The sequence below is a fragment of the Mercenaria mercenaria genome, chromosome 4 (assembly GCF_021730395.1).
Source record: "Mercenaria mercenaria strain notata chromosome 4, MADL_Memer_1, whole genome shotgun sequence".
Classification (NCBI taxonomy): domain Eukaryota; kingdom Metazoa; phylum Mollusca; class Bivalvia; order Venerida; family Veneridae; genus Mercenaria; species Mercenaria mercenaria.
The window spans coordinates 46,720,554-46,743,557 of record NC_069364.1 but is presented as its reverse complement, the minus strand read 5'-3'; the positions used below and the strand labels follow the sequence as shown (position 1 = coordinate 46,743,557).

At 34.2% G+C, this 23,004-nt stretch overlaps 2 protein-coding genes across 2 annotated transcripts; both read left to right on the top strand.

The window, feature by feature from the left end:
• The first annotated feature begins 1,258 nt into the window (after positions 1–1,258).
• Positions 1,259–17,735, top strand: LOC128556347 (uncharacterized). Its single transcript, XM_053541084.1, has 14 exons — positions 1,259–1,480; positions 2,693–2,778; positions 3,120–3,236; positions 3,601–3,843; positions 4,613–4,651; positions 11,095–11,172; positions 11,487–11,558; positions 11,933–11,992; positions 12,605–12,715; positions 13,259–13,318; positions 13,732–13,770; positions 14,077–14,139; positions 14,714–14,813; positions 15,196–17,735. Exons 3-14 carry the CDS (start codon positions 3,204–3,206, stop codon positions 15,330–15,332), a joined length of 1,035 nt encoding a protein of 344 aa, XP_053397059.1. The 5' UTR covers positions 1,259–1,480; positions 2,693–2,778; positions 3,120–3,203; the 3' UTR covers positions 15,333–17,735.
• Positions 5,033–10,458, top strand: LOC123549271 (uncharacterized protein KIAA1958-like). Its single transcript, XM_045337212.2, has 3 exons — positions 5,033–6,021; positions 7,715–7,963; positions 9,949–10,458. The coding sequence occupies exons 1-3, from the start codon at positions 5,288–5,290 to the stop codon at positions 10,406–10,408; spliced, it is 1,443 nt and encodes a 480-aa protein (XP_045193147.1). The 5' UTR covers positions 5,033–5,287; the 3' UTR covers positions 10,409–10,458.
• Positions 17,736–23,004: the final 5,269 nt, after the last annotated feature.

Below are 23,004 nucleotides of genomic sequence, written 5' to 3'. Positions count from 1 at the left end.
AAATAATTGCATCAGTCTCGGCTCATTTGCAGAAAAATCCTAAACAGCTATGAGACACTTTTCTTCCCACCATCAGTTGCGTCCGGTCATATGCTTTAAAAAACATACACGTTTTAGGTCAGTCATTTGAAGATAATACATACTGCAATAATGCATTTTGGCCATTTTGGCTGGAAATTTAGTGTCCTGTAACCAGCATTTTACTCGTTTATTTTATAATAGAAACAACAGAATTGGCAGGCTGGAAATGTCACATGGTGAAATGCTAAGTATATGCAATACATCTGCTCAAAACTTTCCTTGGATTTTTTATGATTTAATTTTTTCTCTGGTATCAGCGCAGATTCTAAGAATTTTCCAATTTACTGATCCGTGCCCCCATATGCGTACATTAAACAAATGCTTGTTTAACATGGGTCATCATGTTCGTTTTTATGCCCGTTTCTAACATTATTTCAGTTAAATTAAGTGGTCAGTTCACCTAACCATCACTCCTGGGAAAGACCAGTACTAGACTTAAGTTTGTAAGCAACTGCCTACTTTCTCACATAAAGAATCCTAGTCGGTAGCAGTGCTCGAACAGACAAACCGGTTTCCGTCCAGGACTGTATCACCTACACCGCAAACCCGGGCTTAATATGCACTGCCAGACAACATTCACCATAGTGTTCCTATCAACACAAATCGAAAAACATCAGCAAACATATTATATACGAACTTCCATGGTGCTTTCATTCCAGTTTAGTTTAATAAATAATTTGTTTTAGCTCAGTTGTCACGTAGTGACAATGTGACGTGACAATGTGAGCATTTGTGATGTTTTGTCTATCATCAGTTTTGTTTGGTGACCATGATTCAACAATTTCTTGTTATATATATTATGTAGTAACTTTGTTAGAAGATATTGAGTGCCAAATGCAACCTACAGTTCTAACAATTATTGTTATTATAAACTATTATCTACATAAGAGGCAATGTCTTTAAATGCGTTAAAAATGGATGTACATCACTGGATTGAATATAAAAAGGGCAATGTCAATAATAAAAATAAATAAAATTTAAAACAAAATCTGCACTGCCTCATTAAAGTTTGCAAAAAGTGGCCCGAGAAACTAAAAACCAGTTTTTCTTGCCTTAGGTGTCCAATACATTAACTACTTTCTAGTCACCTTTTTAATGGCCAATATCCTTATTTTTGCTTTCAACTTGTTCAGGGCAGAAGTACTCGTCATCTTATTACTAGTTGTGATTTAGTAATGATTATGAAAGGTTCCATGTAGCAACAGACTATGTATCAATGTTTGAAAGCCAACATTTCTTTTTCAGTCCGGGCAGAAGTACTCTTCAACCTTACTACTTGAGAAGTTTGTTATTGTTGATGAAAGATTCCGAGTAGAAACAGACTCTGTCACAACCTTTCTCAAGAAGCTTAAAGCTGTTGTGAATGGGCATGGCCTCCAGTACTTTACATCTGTCACAGGTAAAAATGAAAATTTTGTCAACCTGGCTGTATGAACCCTGTTTAAAAATCCACATATTTGTACCATTCCATGATTTTTAACTCACCTGAGCAGTGCTCAGGTGAGCTTTTGTGATTGCCATGTGTCCATTGTCAGTCATCTGTCGTCGTCAACATTTTGACTATTAACACTCTAGAGGTCACAGTTTTGGCCTAACCTTAATGAAACTTGGTCAGAATTTTACCCTAAATAAAATCTTGGACAAGTTTGAAATTAGGTCATCTGGGTTCAAAAACCAGGTCAAATCAAAGAAAAGGCTTGTTAACACTCTAGGGGTCACAAGTTTTGCCCAATATAATGAAACTTGGTCAGAATGTTACTCTCAATAAATTAGAGATTAGTTTGTTATTGAGTCATCCGGGGACAAAAACTAGGTCACCAGGTCTAGTCGTAGGAAAAGCTTGCTAACACTGAGAGGCCACATAAATGACTGTATCTTCATAATTTGCTTAGACTGTTAATCTTGATAATCTCAAAGTCCAGTTTGAATCTGGGTCATATAGGATCAAAAACTAGGTCACCAGATCAAAGGAAAAGCTAGTTTACACTGTAGAGGCCACATTTATGACCAAATCTTTTTGAAACTTGTTCAGAATGTTAATCTTGATGATCTATAGGTCAAGTTCGATTCTTGGTCAGGTAGGGTAAAAAACTAGGTCACTAGGTCAAATCAAAGGAAAAGCTTGTTAACACTCTAGAGGCCACATTTATGACTGTATTTTCATGAAACTTAGCCAGAATGGAAATCTTGATGATCTTCAGTTCAACTTCAAATCTGGGTCATGTGCGGTCAAAAATTAGGTCACCAGGTCAAATGAAACGAAAAGCGAGTTAACACTTAAGAGACCACATTTATGACCATATCTTAATGAAACTTGGTCAGAATGTTAATCTTGATGATCTTTAGGTCAATAGGTCAGGTGAGCAATACAGGGCCTTCACGGCCCTCTTGTTTTAAACTTCTTCCAGTTTAGTCCATGAACATATATTACCAACCAACATGTGAAGTTTTGTATCCATGTGAACACCCCCACTGCCCTGGTCCGCCACCTTGGTAAAAAACAACAACAAAAAATGCAAGTGAATTTTACAGTTAATATTATCATTATTAAATAGGTACAGTTAATCTGCATCATCCTGAAGCATGACTTTATCAAAATTTCTATTTGCAGAGAAAACTTGTGTACCACAGAGAGAAAGTACACCAAAGTCTGTGTGTGCCTACCAATGTCAGTTCACTTTCAAGGAACAGGTTGAGGTAATTAGCTTAATCGTTTATATAATTTGCATACCATTTCAGACCATTTCAAACCGCCCACATAATGTTGTGTTAAATAAAGTAAAGTGTATAGTATGTACATTGTTGCAAACTGCCAAAAAGATGGTCAGTTAGAAAAAGATAATAATCAGGTAACAAATTTGGAAATTAAATTGAATATTATATAAATAATGTGTAGGGAAAACTTTGATACACATCCATTTCACTATGACAAGAGTTTTGTAACAGAAATAATACAACAAATGAATATTGGTACATAATATTCCACACAACATGCTATTTTATTTTATAAGTAGAAGTATTGAATATATTTATTGCAGATATTCCGTCTGTTACATCCGTGTGCGGCTGATAACGAGACCGTCACATTGGACAAGGCAAATAGAACATTCCGTGTTCAGTGCATGAAGGCCATGGGTCTAGACCCAGAGAGTCGGGTAAGCATTAACATTAAATATGAGGACAGTCATTAAAAAACAATCATCATTTCAGATATAAAGTTGTGAAGATTACGTCCCTTTTAGCACAGGTACTATATGACTGAAAACTCCGCAAGTCATTAGCATCATGAAATGTTCTCGCATATCTTAGGTGACTTACATTGACAAGATTGAACCACAAAGATATGTCTTTTGGAGGTTAAAATAAGATATGTAATTATAACAAATATGTGCCCAGGTAAATCAGATCTCTTAAATTTCTTAAAGCACACTTTCATAGCAGTAGTAAATGCAATTCAGTGTAGATGTATAAAAACTAAGCACATTTTCATTTGTTCTTCATTTGATTTTAATATTACAGAAAGTTTTCTTTGGCGGCAAATTTAAAGTTGCCATTGAGGTCGCATGTATGTCGAAGAGGTGCTACGAATGTGTCACACAGGTCTTTGAGAGAATGGGCAACATTCCAGGGCTTATAAACACCTCCCTTTTTCGAGAAGTGTATGGGTTTAAAGATGAACCGAAATTGTTCTCCTTGTTGAAGGCACTGGCGGAAGGGAGCATTTCCAGAAAAGATTTTAACAAAGCTTTATCTGATGCAAAGGTAAGATTAGCATACTACCATTAAAAACAAAAACTAAGGTGTTGTAAAAAATACTCTACTAGTCTATGAAATAACTCTAGTAACATTGGTGGTAATTTCGTTCGCTGAATAAATGTTACTGAATCATAAAGTCTTAACAGAATAAGTTCCAACCATGTTGGCTCTCAGTATTTTGCAAGTAAAGAATAAGACAGACAGAAATTGAAACCTTTTTGTCATACAACTTGATACACATAGATGGCTCTAGTATATGCACATCAGTAATTTTGGTTCCAAGTCTGTAAGTTCTTAAGTTGAACCGCATGCTTAGCTCAGTAGGGAGAGCGTTGGTCTACGGATCGCAATATCGTGAGTTTGATCCCCGGGTGGGGCGTATGTTCTCCATTACGATTTGATAAAAGACATTGTGTCTGAAATCATTCGTCCTCCACCTGATTATTCATGCAGGGAAGTTGGCAGTTACTTGCGGAGAACAGGTTTGTACCGGGTAGATTCCGGGAACACTGGTTAGGTTAATTGCCTGCCGTTACATGACCGTAATATTGTTGAAAAACGGCGTAAAACCCAATACAAACAAACAAAAGTTCTTAAGTAAAGATTTTCTTCAGAACATTTTGTACTAGTATATCGATTGCCATTCTGTTTAACATTGCAACAAATTTTCTGTGACAAGTGCTCTAGGTTACATATATGGCACATTCTCAAAGGGTGTATTTATACATGCGTTAGGTTGTTATGCTCATCCAAACATTTTTTTTTCCATTTTCAGCCAAAGAATCAGGACAAGGCCAGAGACGAAATCGAAATGGTATGTATGAATGAGCATTTTTTTAGGTCTGAACAATTTAAAACTTGTGGAAAGATTCAACATCTGTGTAAAATGTTATAAAGTGTCTGATGACACTTAAGGGATTTGAGCTGTGAACATCTGTTTCAGCTGCAAACATGTGATCAGTATTGGAGAACAGTATTTTAAATTGTCCATTTGTATGAAACACTGAGAAAAATATTTCTGTAGCCTATGAAGACATGCATCAATTACTTCATGTTGACTATGTTTTGAAGCATGCCATATTATCCAAGTTACAATAAACTTCATTGTTAAATTTCTACATTTTTAGATTGCAAGTTTGTTGTCTAAATATTCTTTTTAATATTAGAGAAGTTCATAAATCTAAGTGAATATATTTACATTATTTCATGCTTTTCAGTGGTTTACTGAAATATAATGGTAGATTATATCCTGGTAAACCCACAGTGAAATTTATCAAAATATAATTTTCACTGTGCCGGACTACTTTCTTCCCCCAATTGGACACCTCTCTATGTACATGTATATACATGAGGTGACAGGTTGGTTGTAGTAGCTTCCCTTTGTTTACATGTTTGTAACAACAACAACAACACCTGTCAAATCTGACGTCTGCTTTAGTATACAATCAAGATGTCTGTAGAAGAACTGGATCCAGAGGTCTTGAATGACATTTTCACAAATTTCTTTGACCAGGAGGAATATGGAGACTTTCAGGTTGCAGACAGGAACTTTAGACAAGTAGATGCTGACCAGTTTCTTAAAGAAAATGAAAATAAAAATACCCAAAAGAAGACAGAGAGTGACATGAAGTTATTCTTCTCTTTTCTGATGTCAAAAAATGAAATGAGAAAACCAGAATACATTCCCCCATATCAGCTTAATTCATTACTGTGTGAATTTATCTTGGGTGTTACCAAGAAAGATGGCAGGGAATATGAGCCTACAACTTTGCGGGGCTTTATAAGCTCTGTTGACAGATATCTAAAAGCAAGTGACAGCAATGTTGCCATATTCAAGGACAGAGAATTTTCCAAAACACGAGCTGTCCTTTCAAGAAAACAGCAACAGCTGAAAGGCCAGGGACTTGGCAATAAGCCGAGAGCTGCAGAAACCATGACAGAGTCTATCATTGACCAGATGCATGAAGCCAGGACACTAGGTGACTACACTCCAAGGTCTTTGTTACACTCCATGTGGTTTGTATGCACAAACCATTTTGGAATGCGGACAGGCAAAGAATGCCGTGATCTCTGCTGGGGAGATATTCATCTTAGAATGGACGAAACTTCTGGTGAGGAGTATCTTATATATGACCAAGAGAGACAAACCAAAACCAGATCTGGTTCAAATCCTCGGGACATTAGGTACGTTTCAATTGCATTTTTATTTAATGGCTTTATTACACTCCCGCAACGTCGAACATGTGATAAATAGCGGATATTACATGAGTGTCTTTTCATATTGAATTTATTAAACTCGTTGAATAAAATGATAAAATGCGAGGCTCTGCCGAGCATTTTATCAATTTTATTCAACGAGTTTAATAAATTAAATGTCGAAAGACACAAATGTAATATTCTTTTCATCACATGTTAGCTATTCATGTCGAAACATCAAAAATTCAACTTTCTTTTACTATACAAATAAGTCAATTTGTCCAGCGTCTCCTATACTGTAAACGACGTCGACGTCAAAGCGTTATTACACTAGTGTATTATCATTTTTATTTAATGGCTTTATTACACTCCCGCAAAGTCGAACATGTGATAAAGTAATTTAATTCATATACAGTAGATCTACCATAATTTTTGTGTTGTTTTTTTTTCAGTGTCACTGAATGAGCACTAAAATTAGTAATTTCAAAATTTGTGTCACAAATTGAAATATCTCATTCTTCCACTGATATTTCTTTTCGGTTTATTTCATGCACAAAATGCTTTAAATATTTTGTATTTTTGATACCATCTTAAAATATCTTTAAAATTGCACAAGCTTTCCTTGTGAAAATGTGAAATCTGTGAAATAAAAAAAAAAATATATGTGAAATCTGATATTACAGGAGTGTCTTTTCATATTGAATTTATTAAACAAGTTGAATAAAATAATAAAATGCGAGGCTCTGCAGAGCATTTTATCAATTTTACTCATCGAGTTTAAAGGCACTGACCTCCAGATTTGGATAAATAATATTTTTTCTTTCAAATTGAACTTTGGTCATATTACGAACATTAGAATATGAGTTTTTGTTTCTAAAATAATTTAAAAATCCTATTCAAGAAAAAAAGATGACCGTCTCGGCAATCGAACCCCGGACAACCACGGCAATAAAGACATTTTCCCGTCTTCGTAACCAATAAAGCTATTGAGGAATTAGTGAGTTATGATTTCAAAATACAGATTTTTATAATTGAGACAGTTTACCTGGAGTAATGCGTTACAAACGCATTTCGATTTTCATCGTAAAAAGTAGAAAAAACAGCAAATTCTAATGTGTTTCCGTAACATGATATAGTTTGTCAGTAATTAAGTTTTAACCCTTCTTAAGAAATATAGCATTTATTTCCAGATATCTAAAAAATCTTTTAGTAGACTAGTAGAATGATCTGGAGGCCAGTCCCTTTAATAAACTCAATGTGGAAAGTCACAAATGTCATATTCTTTTTTCCCCACATGATAACCTTCCCTGGCGAAACATCAAAAATTCTACTTTCTTTTACTAGATTATATGAATAAGTCAATTTGACTAACGTCTCCTATACTATAAACAACGTCCACGCGTTTACTGAAATATAATGGTAGATTATTTGTAATGATAACGATAAACAACAAAACAGCTATCCAAACTGGGATTCGAACCCAGGCCTACTGCTACTTAGTAACAGCCGTCCTTCCGCTAGACTATTTGGATGCACAACTGTTGTATGTTGCTACAATCACCATTACGATTTAGAGTTTTAGACTTGCATTTTTTCTGTAAAATGTCTGTCAAAAGGTTAGAGACTGTAATAAAGATAAATGTTTTAATGATGTATAACAGTGTAAATTTCATTACTTCAGAGGTACAAAACCCAAAGCCTATGCCACTGCTGACGCCCAGAGAGATCCTGTACATCTGTACAAGCTGTACAGCCAGAAACGACCGGACGAAATGTGCAAACCTGACAGCCCATTCTTCCTTACACCAAATGATAAACCACAGAGATGCTGGTTCAAAAAAACCCCACTTGGAATAAATAAACTTTACAACATTATGAGAGACATGAAGGCTGAAGCAGGAATTGAAAATCCCAGAATAACGCCTTACAGGTGTGCATATTATACATCTATATTCTTATTTTATGCTTTTCCATGGTTTATCTAGATATAATAAATGAACAGCTGAAAATATCCTGATATAGCAACGTTTTATAAGCCTGATTTTATAGCCGATATTGTTCTAAGTTCCAAACTGAAAATATTTCCCCCCATTTTTCTGCAAAAATTTTCAATTCAGAGCTATAAAACGACAGTTTTACTGGAATGTCAAGTACGTAAATTATAAGCCGTCATATGGATACTAAAACTTTTTCCGACAATCAAAAAAATTCAAATCTGACATCTATTGATCTTTTCTTTCCTTTTCAAATTCATTTCTGAAAAAAGAAACACCCTAAAACTGTAAAATATCTACTTTTGAAATACCCTTACCAAAGTCATACCTGCATAAATTCAGTATATTTAAAGTAGTTTGATAACAAGAATCTTCAAGTAATTATCAGACTGTAAGCCCAGGCCTCCAGATAATTTTTCATGCAATTAGTGTTTCAATTCTTTGTTTTTTCACAACCAAATTCAATCAGTATTAGTTTTGCATCGCAAACATTTAATCTTTCTTAGTTAGTTTTTTTTTTTTTTTTTTGCTGGAGGGAGTGCATCTATCATTTTTTGTCCGTTTTCAATGACTTTAGTAATTTTTCTGTTACGTTTTAGTATTTCGCTATTCATCATGGCTATTTCCAACCAGAATCAATGACATTTGTTATGATGTCCGGTACAATTCCACCTGCGATTTCTTCATTAAGATTTTTTCCGTTCTTGTCATAAAATTAACCATAGAAGGACATGCACTGTCAGTTTGATGCTTTGCTCATCCTCGCTTTCTTACTGCCGACGTCATATTCGCAATTTCTTAGAAGGTGATATCATTCTAGCAAGCTAATAAATGGCACGATTAAGATTTTATCGCTGACTTGAATTAGCCGTGAAATTAAGAAAATTTTAGTAATAAGTTCCCAAACATGGTTTATCGTAGAATAACCCGTGTTTTCTGTGTTCTTATGCGTACATGTAGAATGTATCAAGAAGGCCGTATTATTTTAAATACTGTTTCGCATAAGAACGAAAAACTCGTGTTATTCTACGATAAATCACACTTGGGAACTTGTTATTTCGATTCTAACACTACATACTAGTATCAACAGTGTAAGAAAAAAACTACTTTTTACAACCGTGCTATGCACCTGGATCGGTAACGTCACTGCACGCGAGTGGTTTATTTAAGAAATAATATATCTCATCGGTGATTTGTCGCTGAATAAATCACTGTTTGGAGTTCAGATGCGAAGGAATTATATCACGAGGGCGGAGCCCGAGTTGTATAATACTACGCAGCTGAACAACAAACACTGATTTATTCAAGAGCAAATCACTAAATGAGATGTATTATTTTGATTCTAACACGTTACCAAGGACGGGACACCTGCACTTTACCAGTACGCACATTAAATAAACACTCCCCATTTATTCTTATGGGGGCTACTGCCCCCACACCCCGTTTTTCTGTTTTCTTTAATGAATAGATTATTGTTACAATTTATTTAAATGATTGTAACGAGCACATCCTACCTTTTACAATCCTAGCAAAAAGTGCGTACCAGTAAAGCGCATTCTAGCCCCAAGGACTTTAAAGTACATCTTTGCCGGCATTCATTAATTATTTGCCCGTTTTCAATCGGTTTCTTTCTAGCGCGCTGCTACGCCGTTTGACGCAATAATTGTGACGTCAGAACAGTGAATTGTTGTTTGATAATTCACTGATTCCAGCCTTCTTTGTTTAATAGTAAAATGAATCGGATCGTGTTAGAATGCAGAATGAGAATAACCCGAGAGCCCTCCCATGTCAGCCAACTTAGAAAAACGAACTTATGCCTGCATACTTATTCTAAAGAAAATGCACTTGTACAAAATAATTTATGCCTTCAAATAATTTCATAGGTCAATGATATGAAAATTCCATTCATTTTTTTTTTCAGCTCCAGAAAACATCTGGTTCAAACTCTAAACGATGCTGGGGTCCCTGCCAACCAAATCATGCAAATTTCTGGTCACAAGAATGTGAATTCTATAAACAACTACAGTAAAATCAACAACGACCAGTCGAGAAATATTTCTAAAATACTGTCGAATCAGAGAAATGAAACCAACCTTCAAACTCAAGGAAGTGGTGCTGCCAGTGCTCCGGAGCCATGGACTGGGCCTTTCGGATCCAATCGCTCTCGCAGTCTTTTTGCAAGCAGCACTTTCCACGGACCTGTGACTTTCAATTTCCACAGTACATCTGTATCGGAAACACTGTCACAAATGTCCACAGTTAACGTAGGCCGAAGTAATGCAACTGCTGAAGAGTCCGTTTCCAACATGCTCGATTCGCCAGTTGCCACTGCCAGACCATTCAAACGAATAAGAATGATTCCAGAAAGTGACAGTGACTAACTGTAACACTCACGACACGAGAGTTTACATATAAGTCCATTTAAAATCCCACTGTTTACACTGTTCGTATTGTTTCTCCAGTTATTTGTTCTAACTGTTTACCGATTGACTGAAGTAAAACAAAATGGCGGACTCGAATTTTGACAAGCGCAAGTGCGCGTATCTGCGCGTATGAATTTCACACATTGTTTGTTTAAATATATCTGAAGTTACATGAATAAAATTTTTGAAGTACCAAATATATTATTTATATCCCTTACAAATAAATTAATCTCCTTTCTTCTGTTAGACAAAACACAACCTGGACCAAATTTGTAGAACTATTTGGGACGCATAACACAGCGCTGACAGTCGTAAACAGTGGGGCTCCCTGCGGGGGAATTTTTAAAAAGTAAAACGATTTTATAAAAGAAACCACTGAATAAGCATGAAATAAACAGAAAATTTGTTTGTTTCGGTGAAAGATCGAAATTTATTTCATCTCGTGAACATCACATGTTAATATTTTCACTCGTGGCTTCGCCACTCGTGAAAATATTCATGTGATGTTCACTCGATGAAATAAATTTTCGATCTTACACCGAAACAAACAAATATCCTCTATATCATTGTAAAATGCCATCATTGGTATTGAGATCATAATTATAACAGTTGTAATAACTGAAATGTTTCTTGTTTCATTACAGCTAAAAAGTGAGAATGAGAGGCTGACAAAAAAATGTGAACGACTTGAAGATGAGAACAGGCAGTTAAAGTTGAAACTGGTAAATATTAAATATCTTTAATGTCTTTTTTTATTAGAAAGCACCCTGTGTCCAATATATTAAAGAATTGATCATAGTATTGTTCTTATGAGGTTTTCTTTGTAGTGCTTATAAATTCATAGTGGATGGAACAATAAAATAATATTTAGCCAATCGTTATTGAAGCCCTAAATGTTTGGCATTTGAATGACTAATATCAACTTCTTTCTATATTCAAGTCTGAATAATTTAGTGGGCTTTTTTGAATTACACATATAAGCTTGTTTAGTGGTTAGTCCATGTAAACAACTGGATATAATTACTTTATTACACAGCAGGCACAACAGCAGGATGAATACACATTCTCAGACGCGAGTCCTAAACCATGCAGTTCTGGAAGGATTGAGGTAATGTTCTGTGAAGCTTTATGTACATATTATTTCTATTATTAATTGATTTACACAAAGAGGAAATCCCAGAGGAAGTGGAAACTAGTTAAAATCTTCTTGTTGGATATTTGCTTTCTAGTTTACATACTTCGTAGTGGATTTCTTTTTCTTGAACAGAAGGCTGTATGCAAGAGGCACAGTTAGGTATTCTTACTAGTGTATACACCAGAGTGTGTACTGTATCTTACATAGGCCAAAAAGGCACTAAATTACATAAATTGTGATAGACATGATTTTTATTTGTATTTAATAACATAATTAAACTAATAAAGAAAAAAGTTACAATATTCATTTTCACATTTCCATGTCCTGTACTTTCTGTTACCTTTCAGAGAACGCCATTGTTTGCATATGGTAGAAGACCTAAAAGGCCAAGGTTTACTCTTCCTGAGGTAATTAATATTCTTTACATAAAATATGCTGTCTTTATTTAGTTTTTTTTTCTCAAACATATGTATCTTTGTATTGATTGGTAGTCAGTTGAGTATATTTTGATTAACTGACAGAACTTAAATCCAGAAACAGGAAAATAAATATTTCCAAATTCTGATACAACAGATCTTATTAGGAACTATTAACGGGACTGGCCTCCAGCTTGATTGACAACAACAAAAAATTTCCATTAGATATCTGGAAATAAATGCTGTATTTCTTTAGAAGGCTTTAAAAGGCAATTACTGACAAACTATATGTAACGGAATTACAAGAGAGACTTTCCTATGAATGCTTTACTCTGGATAAACTGTCTCAATTAATAAAGATCTATATTTTGAAGTCATAATTTACTAATTTGGCTATAATGCTACTGGTTAGGGCAATATGCAAATGTTACTGCTGTGGCAGTCCAGTGTCCAATTCTGAATGATCTCGTATTTGAGGAACAAAAACTGATGTTCATAATATGACCAAACTTCCATTTGAAAGAAAGATCATTTTGATGCTAAATCTGGTGGTCAGTGCCTTTAATATAAATATATTATCAATTATTTCTTATTGTACTTTAGTTTGACAACAACAGCAGCGAGGAGGAAGAAAGGTGTTCGTTTTCTCCAGCATATGAGTCATCCTTGAGAGATACAGAAGAGTCAGACACAGAGAAAGACTTTTTGAATGAGGTAAAGCAGTTGAATTTGTGAAAATAAAACTGAAAGTAAATATGATGTAATTTACTAAAAAACTTATTGAATGGACTACCAGTCAATAGCTGAAAAGATAGACCTTTGGGTCTTTGGCTGTTGATTTCACTAATCCAATGATTTAGACTAGAATTTAGTATTGAATTCATATATTCAGTGGAAAGACATGAAAACATCCGTCTGTGTATAACACATATTTAATTGAAAAGACTAATATTATCTGTTGGAATTTAACTTTTGGTACTTCTATAAATGTTGGTAAGTTATAGAAAGGGTCCTTTAACTGCTAATCAAAAACCTGATCAGTTGTTGAGTTTGTTAACTGAGTGTAATCTATATAAATATCTGTCTTACATGTGGCATAATGGATTTCTTCATTGAAGTTAAATCAAGTCATTAAAGAATATTATATACTGGTATAGTGGTATTTAGGTCTTTTTTCATTGGAAATATGGTGTTCGGATTGGGTCATTTTTAATAATAAATTGAGATATACTGACTACTTGTAAATATGTTTTACAGAATGTCATTCCTGGTACACCAACTGCAAAGACGAGTGGTATTGTTTCAACCATTATTAAGGTAATTAGATATTGCTATTCAATATTCAATAACGTCTTTAAAAAGTTAAAGGCACAAGTAAAGTTTCTTTTTAATGTTGGCAATTGACGAAAGTATTGTTTCGCATAAGAACGAAAAACTAGGTTTATCCTACGATAAATCACCCTTGGAACTTGTTATTTCGATTCTAACACTACATACTAGTATCAACAGTGTTAGAAAAAGTGGTAACTACTTTCTACAACCGTGCTACGCACCTGGATCGGATGACGTGATTGCATGCGAGTGGTTTATTGCAGAATAACCCAAGATAGATTTGCACTACATGTATGTAGGTTATTCGCTTGTCATGTTAGAATATATAATATGGTAATATTACCTGGACCTATTATTTAAAATAACTATGTAATTTTAATACATTCTTTCATTTACAGAAATGTGAAGGGCTTACAGGAAAGTTAAAGAAAAAAAAGGTACTTTTTTAAGTGTATTTATTTTTGTACACAGAAATTTACTTTTGCAATTAATCTGCTCTTAAGTGAGGGATATTCATATCAGTAATATTCTGTCAGAATAATTCAAGCACTTACATGATGGAAGAAATACAAAAGAAATGTAAATAAATTATATTTTGGTGTTTGTTGAACTGTCAACATTTACAAAAACATACAGATGCCTCATCTTTTTAACCTTTATTCATCAGTATTCACATGTTCATTAATGTTGTCTGTCATGTTTTTGCATTTTTTAGCTCAAAGCTTATTTCAATAAATTTTCAGGTCGAAACACAGTCAGCACCAGAACCAGCAGCAACAGTTCGCTCTAGCAGGAGGTTATCAGAGGTAAATACATTTTACTTGTAATTAAACTCTTCACTGTAAATAATAGATAAAATCAATGTGGATTTTTTTTATATCTGAAAATTTGTTTAGGTTAACATTTTATTTTATGGTCTCAGTTTTTTGTTTCTTTAGGATTAAACGCTGTTTTTGAACAGTATTTAAGTTATGTAATGGCTAACATTTAACCTAATCAGAGTTCCTGGATTCTGTACCAGTACAAACCTGTTCTCCGCGAGTAATTGCCAACTTTCCAGCATGAATCAAAGGTGGAGTACGAATGATGAAACAAAACGTCTTTTATCAAATAGTCCCTGAGAACATGTGGTCTCTACGAGGATAGAACTCATGACCTGGGATCCGCAGATCGGTACTCTCCCTATTGAGCTAAGCGGATGGGTTAATATTTTAGTGTAGGTGGCACTAAGAGTTTTGCTAGGAAGTTGTTAACACATGTTATTAAAAGTGATTTTAAGAAAAAAAAATGAATCCAAAATGTCTCTAAATAGCATTATATCAGCGCTTAATTATTTCAAAAGTAATTTATTGTAATAAATTTTTTCGTTCTTTATAACAGGTTTTCAACAAAGGAGACCATGTCGAGGCACTTTGGCAGGATAGAAACCCAGAGTTGAGAAAGTTCTACAAGGCCAGCATTGTTGCTGTTGTATCCTCTGGTAAGAAAAAAAAACCTATCTACTTTCTTAGTAAGCATTGGGGATGTAATTTGTTGACAGATAAATGTTAATCAAGAAATACTTTATAAAGGAGGTTATTTGGGGAAAAAAATGATGCTACATTGCTGAAAGACTTTCTACATTTAGTGTTGTTTTGACTAAAAAAGGAATTATTAGCGAGTTGAAATTTGAGGTCGTTTATGTAATTAAGGTGATAAAACAATTTACTTTGGTTGGACTTTGAACAAATTATCACATTCAGAAAAATCTTAAGGCTATACTATTAGTATATATACTGTTACACAGTAAATTTGATGCTTTTGTAAAATGTTAAGAAGAAAACATTTTTAAAAAGATGTGTAATATAGTGTTTTCTTTTCAGGCTTGTATAAAGTCAGGTTTTTAGACGATGGACAATATCGGTTTGTGAGCAAGAAGGACTTGAGAGGGCATAGAATGAGAGTAGAAATAATACTTAAACAGGCCATTTATGGAAAACAAGGGATATACAAATTTTAAGAGTTGTTTGCAAATTTGATAAGGTCAATGATATTAATAAAATGTTAACTGATTTTTAGTTTTGAATTATTTAATTATTATTTGATATTTGTAGAAGTAAATTAATCAGAAAAGTGCATTCCTTAAGATATCTTTGTTGAGACATGTTTTGATTATTTAAGAATACTTACAGAAAGTTGCAGTTTCTGTCCAGACTAAACTGGTATACACTGTATATTGTTACATAAATTTTTGTGACCTTGTATCAGTTTTTTTAGCCTTTTGTTGAATTGAACTTTACCATCTTATATAATAAAACAATAACTTCTGAACACTTTGTACTCAACTCACATTATTTCCATCATATAATTATAATGAAACGTTTTTGTATACTACATTAATATGAAATGGACCTTCATATATTTTTGGAATATTGATTAGTGTTACACTTCTTTTGAAGAAATAATTTTGGGCAAGCTTTTTTCTGCTTATTATTAAAAGGTACTCTAATTGGATTGTTGCCAAAATCTAGTCTTGATATTATTTATAAGTTTAATGAATTTGAAGTTTTAATTTTTAAAGGTCAGATTTTTATAAGATGATACATTTGTTTCAATCTGTAACATCTTAAATGTTGATTCTAAGTAACCTGCTACCAGTCAAGAGCAACATTTTCTGACAGTTTATATTTTCCGTGAAATTTATTCAACCCTTAGCCTGCTACATTTCTAAAAAAGACTGGTTTATCATTTAATTTGGGCAATACCATTTATCATTCGAAGGGGTTTTCTATGAAAATTTACTAACTGAATAGTGAACAGTGCAGACCATGATCAGCCTGCACAAATGTGCAGGCTGATCTTGGTCTGCACTGGTCGCAAAGGCAGAGTCACTTGCCGCCAGCATGCTAAAGGTTAAGGAACAAAAAGACCCATTACTTGGAGTTAGATCGCTACTGGATATGTGTGACTTGTAATCGTTTATGAAATTTAAATTTGTTATTATCTCCCTTTAATATCAAAGTGTTCAAAAAAAGTGGATAAATTCTGTATAATTTCTAGTTTCACATTTGCATTTGATATAAATTGGAATATTTCAACTGTCTGAAACAAGGCCAATTTTGCAACAACTTTTAGCTTTAGAAGTACTTTTTTTTTTAAATCTTAGTTGTGCACCCAAGCTCAACAAAGGGAGGTAATAACTATTTCATAAACTTGCATTTCTGTTGAATTTTGGTAAAATATGTTCTTGTGAATGCGAATCTTTGACAACTTAATTGCGGTAGTGCTTAATAATTAATACAAAATTATTAAATTTATACTTGTGCTAAAATTGCACTATTTTGGTGTGACAAGGAAAATTAAAGTTTAAAAATACACACAGTAAATTGAATGCTTAACCACCCTTAAACAAATTGTATCCAATTTTAGAGTTTTCGCTAATGTTTTGTGACTTTTCCTGGAAAGCTTTCCAAGATTGTAAAGATATAACTTTATTTAGATCTGATTTCCAAAACATAAACCATACTTGTTCATAAAAAGAGACAATATTTTAAGGTGCTTGATTGCTTTCATTTGTAATAAGACTGAAGTCTGTTATTGCAGATTTTAAGCTATGAATTTTTCCCTTCACTCCTTCAATGTGTGTATTTTTATTTATTTATATATGCTTTTCTCTACTAAAACACTCTTATGCTACAATGAAGTCATGTTAATACGTGGCGACGTCAATTTTTTGGTTGCGACTAAGAAAGAGCGTTACTATGTTTTATCTACTGTTTTAGATTAATGGCATAATAGAATCAAAATAATTTATAGCAAAACCGTATTTTAACACTTTATCCACTCGGGCGGTGATATGTAATACAAATAATTTTCGTTCGGGCTGCGTCCTCGTTAAATTATTACGACTGACATATAACTGCCCATCTTACATACATAGTGTTAAAACACTCTTTTGCTATAAATTATTTTTTTAATTAAATGGTGATATAAAGTTCAGGCTATATGTGTTTGAAACTTAGTATCTGGAAATACAAGATATCATGTGTTTTATAAAGAAATATTAAATATCCACTATACTTTGTTAATATTTTAATATTTTATTAAGAAGTTATTTATTTCATATTTTATTAACTTAGAAAATGAGGAACATTAGCTTGTAACTTCCCTTGAAAAGTTGTATAATAAAGCGCAAGGATAACCAAATATAACATTGGTCCCTTTCAGTTGGATTCCTCCGACTTTTTCGTTATAACCTTTGTCCAAAATGTTGCGGTTGGTAAAAATACATATGCTTTTAAAGTGTAAGTTTATAAATAAAAAAGATTAATCTAACATAAATTTAGCAGAGAGCCAATAAAAGACACCCTGTTCTTAATCATTTTCCAATCCAATGAAATTTAGTTTAGATATTGCTTTTGAAAATTACAAAGAAGTCAACATAAATCAGAGGAAGGACCAATCTACTTCTTGGACATAATCAAGGGAAGTAACTGATTAATGTTCCCCATTATTGGAACATATTATTTTGATTCAAACAACACACAATTATCATTTTACAGTATCACATTATCAGTGTAATATGTAATTTTTGTCATACACTTTACCCACTTAGTTAGAAAGTGTTGCATAGCCAATGTATATATACTTATATATTTTCATCGAAAGTTTTTATAAAGTAGTAATCTAACAGCTTGCAAACTATTTATACACAGAATCATGAAATTAGGTATGTTGATATTATTACGAGTTACAAGCTTCACTTTTGTATGAGGTCATACATTTATGATGTCACCGTTGAATCAGAAATGAGCTAATTTAATTAGCTCATAGATATTAAAATATGTTTTATGGTCATTCTCATAAGTCTGTATGAGTTTATCATAATTATGTTTTGAATTATTTTCAGCCACTTGGCCATGAAATAATGTATGTAATGTAATGGAAGTAGAATCTCTTAATGTTAAAATTAGAGGGGGCAAAATGTATCAGCTTAGCAAATTTTATTGAAAATTCATATATAGACTGTTTAGAATCTGCCATAAACAATTCCTTTAAATGATACTTTGTGCACATGTTTGAGTACAGGTCTTGAAGCTGTCTTTGAGACAGCCTGAAATTTTATGAGTTCGGGATATCAAGTTTCCACTGTATTTTTTATATTAAGATGCTATTGTTGTTTTATAAAATAATTTTGAGAATAAATTTTTAAATTTATTTGATTTTACTTTTATGCTTTTATTCTCAGTTGAGCAGAACGTTTTTTAGCTCACCTGTCACATAGTGACAAGGTGAGCTTTTATGATCACCCTTCGTCCGTCCGTGCGTCAACAATTTCTTGCCTGCACGATAGTGGTTTCATTTTTTATGATTTTATTTTAATCAAAAATGCATACAACTTGTATCACCATAAGATCTCGGTTCCTTTCTTGAACTGGCCAGATCCCACAATGGGTTCCAGAGTTATGGCCCCTGAAAGGGCCAGAATTAGCTATTTTGACCTTGTCTGCATAATAGCAGCTTCGTTTATGATATGAATTTAAACGGACTTGCACAAAACTTGTGTCATAGTAAGATCTTGGGTCCTTTCTTGAACCGGCCAGATCCCTTTATGGGTTCCAGAGTTATGGCCCCTGAAAGGCCAAAATTAGCTAGTTTAAGCTTGTCTGCACAACAGCAGCTTCATTTAATATGATATTATTTTAACCAAACTTGCACCCAACTTGTATCACCACAAGATCTTGGTTCCTTTTAGCTTGACTATTCGAAGAATAAGTAGAGCTTTTCCTACTCACTATGGCGTCGGTGTTGGCGTCACACCTTGGTTAAGTTTTTCGTACCAGTCCACATTTTTACAAAGTCTTTTGAGATAAAGCTAACTCCATCAAGGATTTTAGCTGAATTATGGCCCCTTTTGACTTAGAAATCATGGTTAAGTTTTTCGTACCAGTTCATATTTTGACAGTCTTTTGAGATAAAGCTTTGAAACTTTCAACACATGTTTACAATCACCATGTCCAGTTATAGGCAAGAGTACTAAACTCCATCAAGTATTTTGGCTGAATTATGGCCCCTTTTGACTTAAAAATCTCAGTTAAGTTTTTCATACCAGTTCATATTTTGACAGTCTTTTGAGATAAAACATTGAAACTTTGAACACCTGTTTACCATCACCATGTCCAGTTATAGGCAAGAGTACATAACTCCATCAAGGATTTTGGCTGAATTATGGCCCTTTGACTTAGAAATCTGGGTTTAGTTCTTCGTACCAGTTAATATTTTGTGTAAAGTGTTTGACATATGGCTTTGAAACTTTTATCACTTGTTCAGTATAATTGTCTCTATCTGTAGAAAAGAGTACATAACTCTGTCATCTATTCTGGCTGAATTATGGCCCTTTTTGGACTTGGAATTTTTTTCGGTTTTCATTTACAAGTCCATGTTTTGTCAAAACTATTTGACATATTGCTTTTAAACTTTGAACACTTGATTATCATCATGATTTCAATCTGTAGGCAAGAGTACATAACTCTGACAACTATTTTGGCTGAATTAAGGCCCTTTCTGGACTTTGAAATTGGTTCACACATTGCCATTTAGTGCAAGACTTATTGAAATCCACAAATACAGGAACATTGTTTGTCTAATCTTGTTTTTTCTTTTGTCTGAATATCTTTGGTAATATTTTGACCCCATTCTTCAATCAATTTTTCGAATAGTTGAGCGCTCTGTCATCCGACAGCTCTTGTTTGAACTGGCCAGAATTCGTAATGGGTTCCAGATTTATGGCCCCTTAAAGGTCCAGAATTTGCTGTTTCGGCTTTTGCAGCCAATATAGAGAATTAATTTATGGTTTGATTTTATACAAACATCCAAAATATCTTCAGCAACTTTGTAGTCCTGTTTGACGCCATATAACCTATACTGTGTTGGTGTGCCATAAAACCCAAATAAAATAAATAAAAAATAAACATTGTTTTAGCCTGTCTGTCTGTCCGTCCGTACGGCGCACTTAATTTCTGAGCAATAACTGGAGAAACGTTTGACCTAGAACCTTCAAACTTCATAGGGTGGCAGAGCTTATGGAGTAGACAGCGGCTATTGTTTTTGAGGTCACTCCATCAAAGGTCAAGGTCACAGGGGCCTGAACATGGAAAACCACTTCCGATCAATAAGTTGAGAACCATTTCCCAAAGAATGTTGAAACTTCATACTTAAGATGATTGGTCTTTCAGAGTAGATGGCCCCTATTGGTTTTGGGTCATTCTGTTAAAGGTCAAGGTCACAGAAGTCTGAACATGGAAATCCATTTCTGATCAATAACCTGAGAACTATTTGTTCCAGAATGTTGAAATTTCATAGGAGGATTGGTCTTGCAGAGTAGATGACCCCTGATGTTTTTGGGGTTACTCTGTTAAAGGTCAAGGTCACAGGGACATGAACATGGAAAACCCATTTCCGATCAATAACTTGAGAACTGCTTGACCCAGAATATTGAAACTTCATAGGTTGATTGGACATGCAGAGTAGATGACCCCTATCAATATTGTGGTAACTCTATTTAAGGTCAAGGTCACACAGTGGACAGAACATGGAATCTATTTCCGGTCAATAACTTAAGAACCATTTGACCTAGAACCTTCAAACTTCATAGGATGATAGGACTTACAAAGTACATGTCCCGTAATGGTTTTGGAGTTACTTTATCAAAGGTCAAGGTCACAGGGGGCTGAACATAGAAAACACTTTCCAATCAGTAACTTGAGAACCACTTGACCAAGAATGTTGAAACTTAATAGGATGAATGAACATGCAGAGTACATGATCCTTATCCACCGCCTCGGTAGCCCTATGGTTGAGCGTCCGCTTCGAGTGCGGGAGGTCGTGGGTTCGATCCCCGGCCGCGTCATACCAAAGACGTAAAAAATGGTACTAGTAGCTTCCTCGCTTGGCGCTCAGCATTAAGAGGATAGTGCTAGGACTGGTCAGCCCGGTGTCAGTATAATGTGACTGGGTGGGGTATCATGCCACGTGTCTACGGCGTGATATTCCAGTGAGGCAGCACTATAAAGTTGGGCATTGTGCTCACTGCTACAAGTAGACACCGTCGTTTATATGACTGAAAAATTGTTGAAAAAGACGTTAAACTCGAACACACACACACACACACACACACACACATGGTCCTTATTGTTTTTGTGGTCACTCTGTTAAAGGTCAAGGACACAGGGACCTGTACATGGAAAACTATTTCTAGTCAATACCTTGAAAACCACTTGACCCAGAATGTTGAAACTTCATAGGATGATTGGACATGCAGAGTAGATGACCCCGATTGATTTTAGGGTATTTCAAGGTCACAGCAAACAGAACATTGAGTCAAGTTTAACTTAATTTTATCTACCTGTTTCGGTTATTTACCATTACTTTGATCAGGATAAAATACTAACATAAGTTCAGACATAAAGCATACAAAAGTACTAAAAGTTAAAACCCACAGAATTTCACAAAAATAAAACTTGCTGTAAACGCTATTTCCGGAAAAAGAAATCCCTGCTATTAATATGAATGGAAAAATACCTATATGAAAGATGTAAATTCAAAGAAAACAATTTCAGGGCTATTAGAAGCATGAGTGTGTTATCATGTACAGCAAGTTACATGATAGCTTACTTTCCATTGCATTGATATATTAACATAGAAAAGATTATGATTGATAAATGGTGTTCACTCAAATTGCGGCATAACCTTCAAACGGACCTATACATCGATGAACTCGGCCTTCATACAACATTCACCTTTTAATATAAGAAACGACATCTTTGGTCAAGCACTTGGTGACATGACTTCGCATTCAAGAAATGCACGTACTCGTTTTAAGTGGGAAACCTGAAATATTCAACAATATAGAAACGTATTAGTAGACTGTAAAAATATTTTATTAACAACTGTGAGAAGTTATGTTACGTAGACTGTACACATAATGAATGGCTTGCCGGTCTATAGTTAAAACTGTTGCCCGATGAACAAATTGCATGACATCAGAAGGAAATGTTCATTTTTTTGTCTTCCAAGATTTTTCATGGGCCCATGAAAATTTATATATTATTAGCACAATGTGGACCGCGCTTTACATAAAGAGTTGTGTAATAGTGCACACTTACCGGAAGACTTGCTGGCCAATAGTCAACTTGATTACATACTTTCGTATGGAGTTAAACAAAATAGCATCTATTGATGCAAAAATGAATACAGTTCTTATATCATATGAATACTTACATTATGTTTTCTTGCAGTGACTCGGATTGGGATAGATAAATGAATATATAATATATAATTGTTCCACTGACTTCTTGTGTTGGTTAATGATGGAAACAGATACAAACATGTGTATTCTTATAACATTAAAGTGCACATATATGTAAGATATTCTATATTTATGTAATTTCGTAGCTTTGAAAATGGGCGGGGCGTACGTTCTCCGTGACGATTTGATAAAAGACATTGTGTCTGACATCTTTTGTCCACCACCTCTGATAATTCTGATAATAAGTGGAGGTTATGGCAGTTATTTCGGGAGAACAGGTTTGTACTTTAATCCAGGAACACTGGGTAGGCTAACTGCCCGCAGTTACATAACCGAAATACTGTAACAGTTGAAAAACGGCTTCAAACCCAAAACAAACAAACAA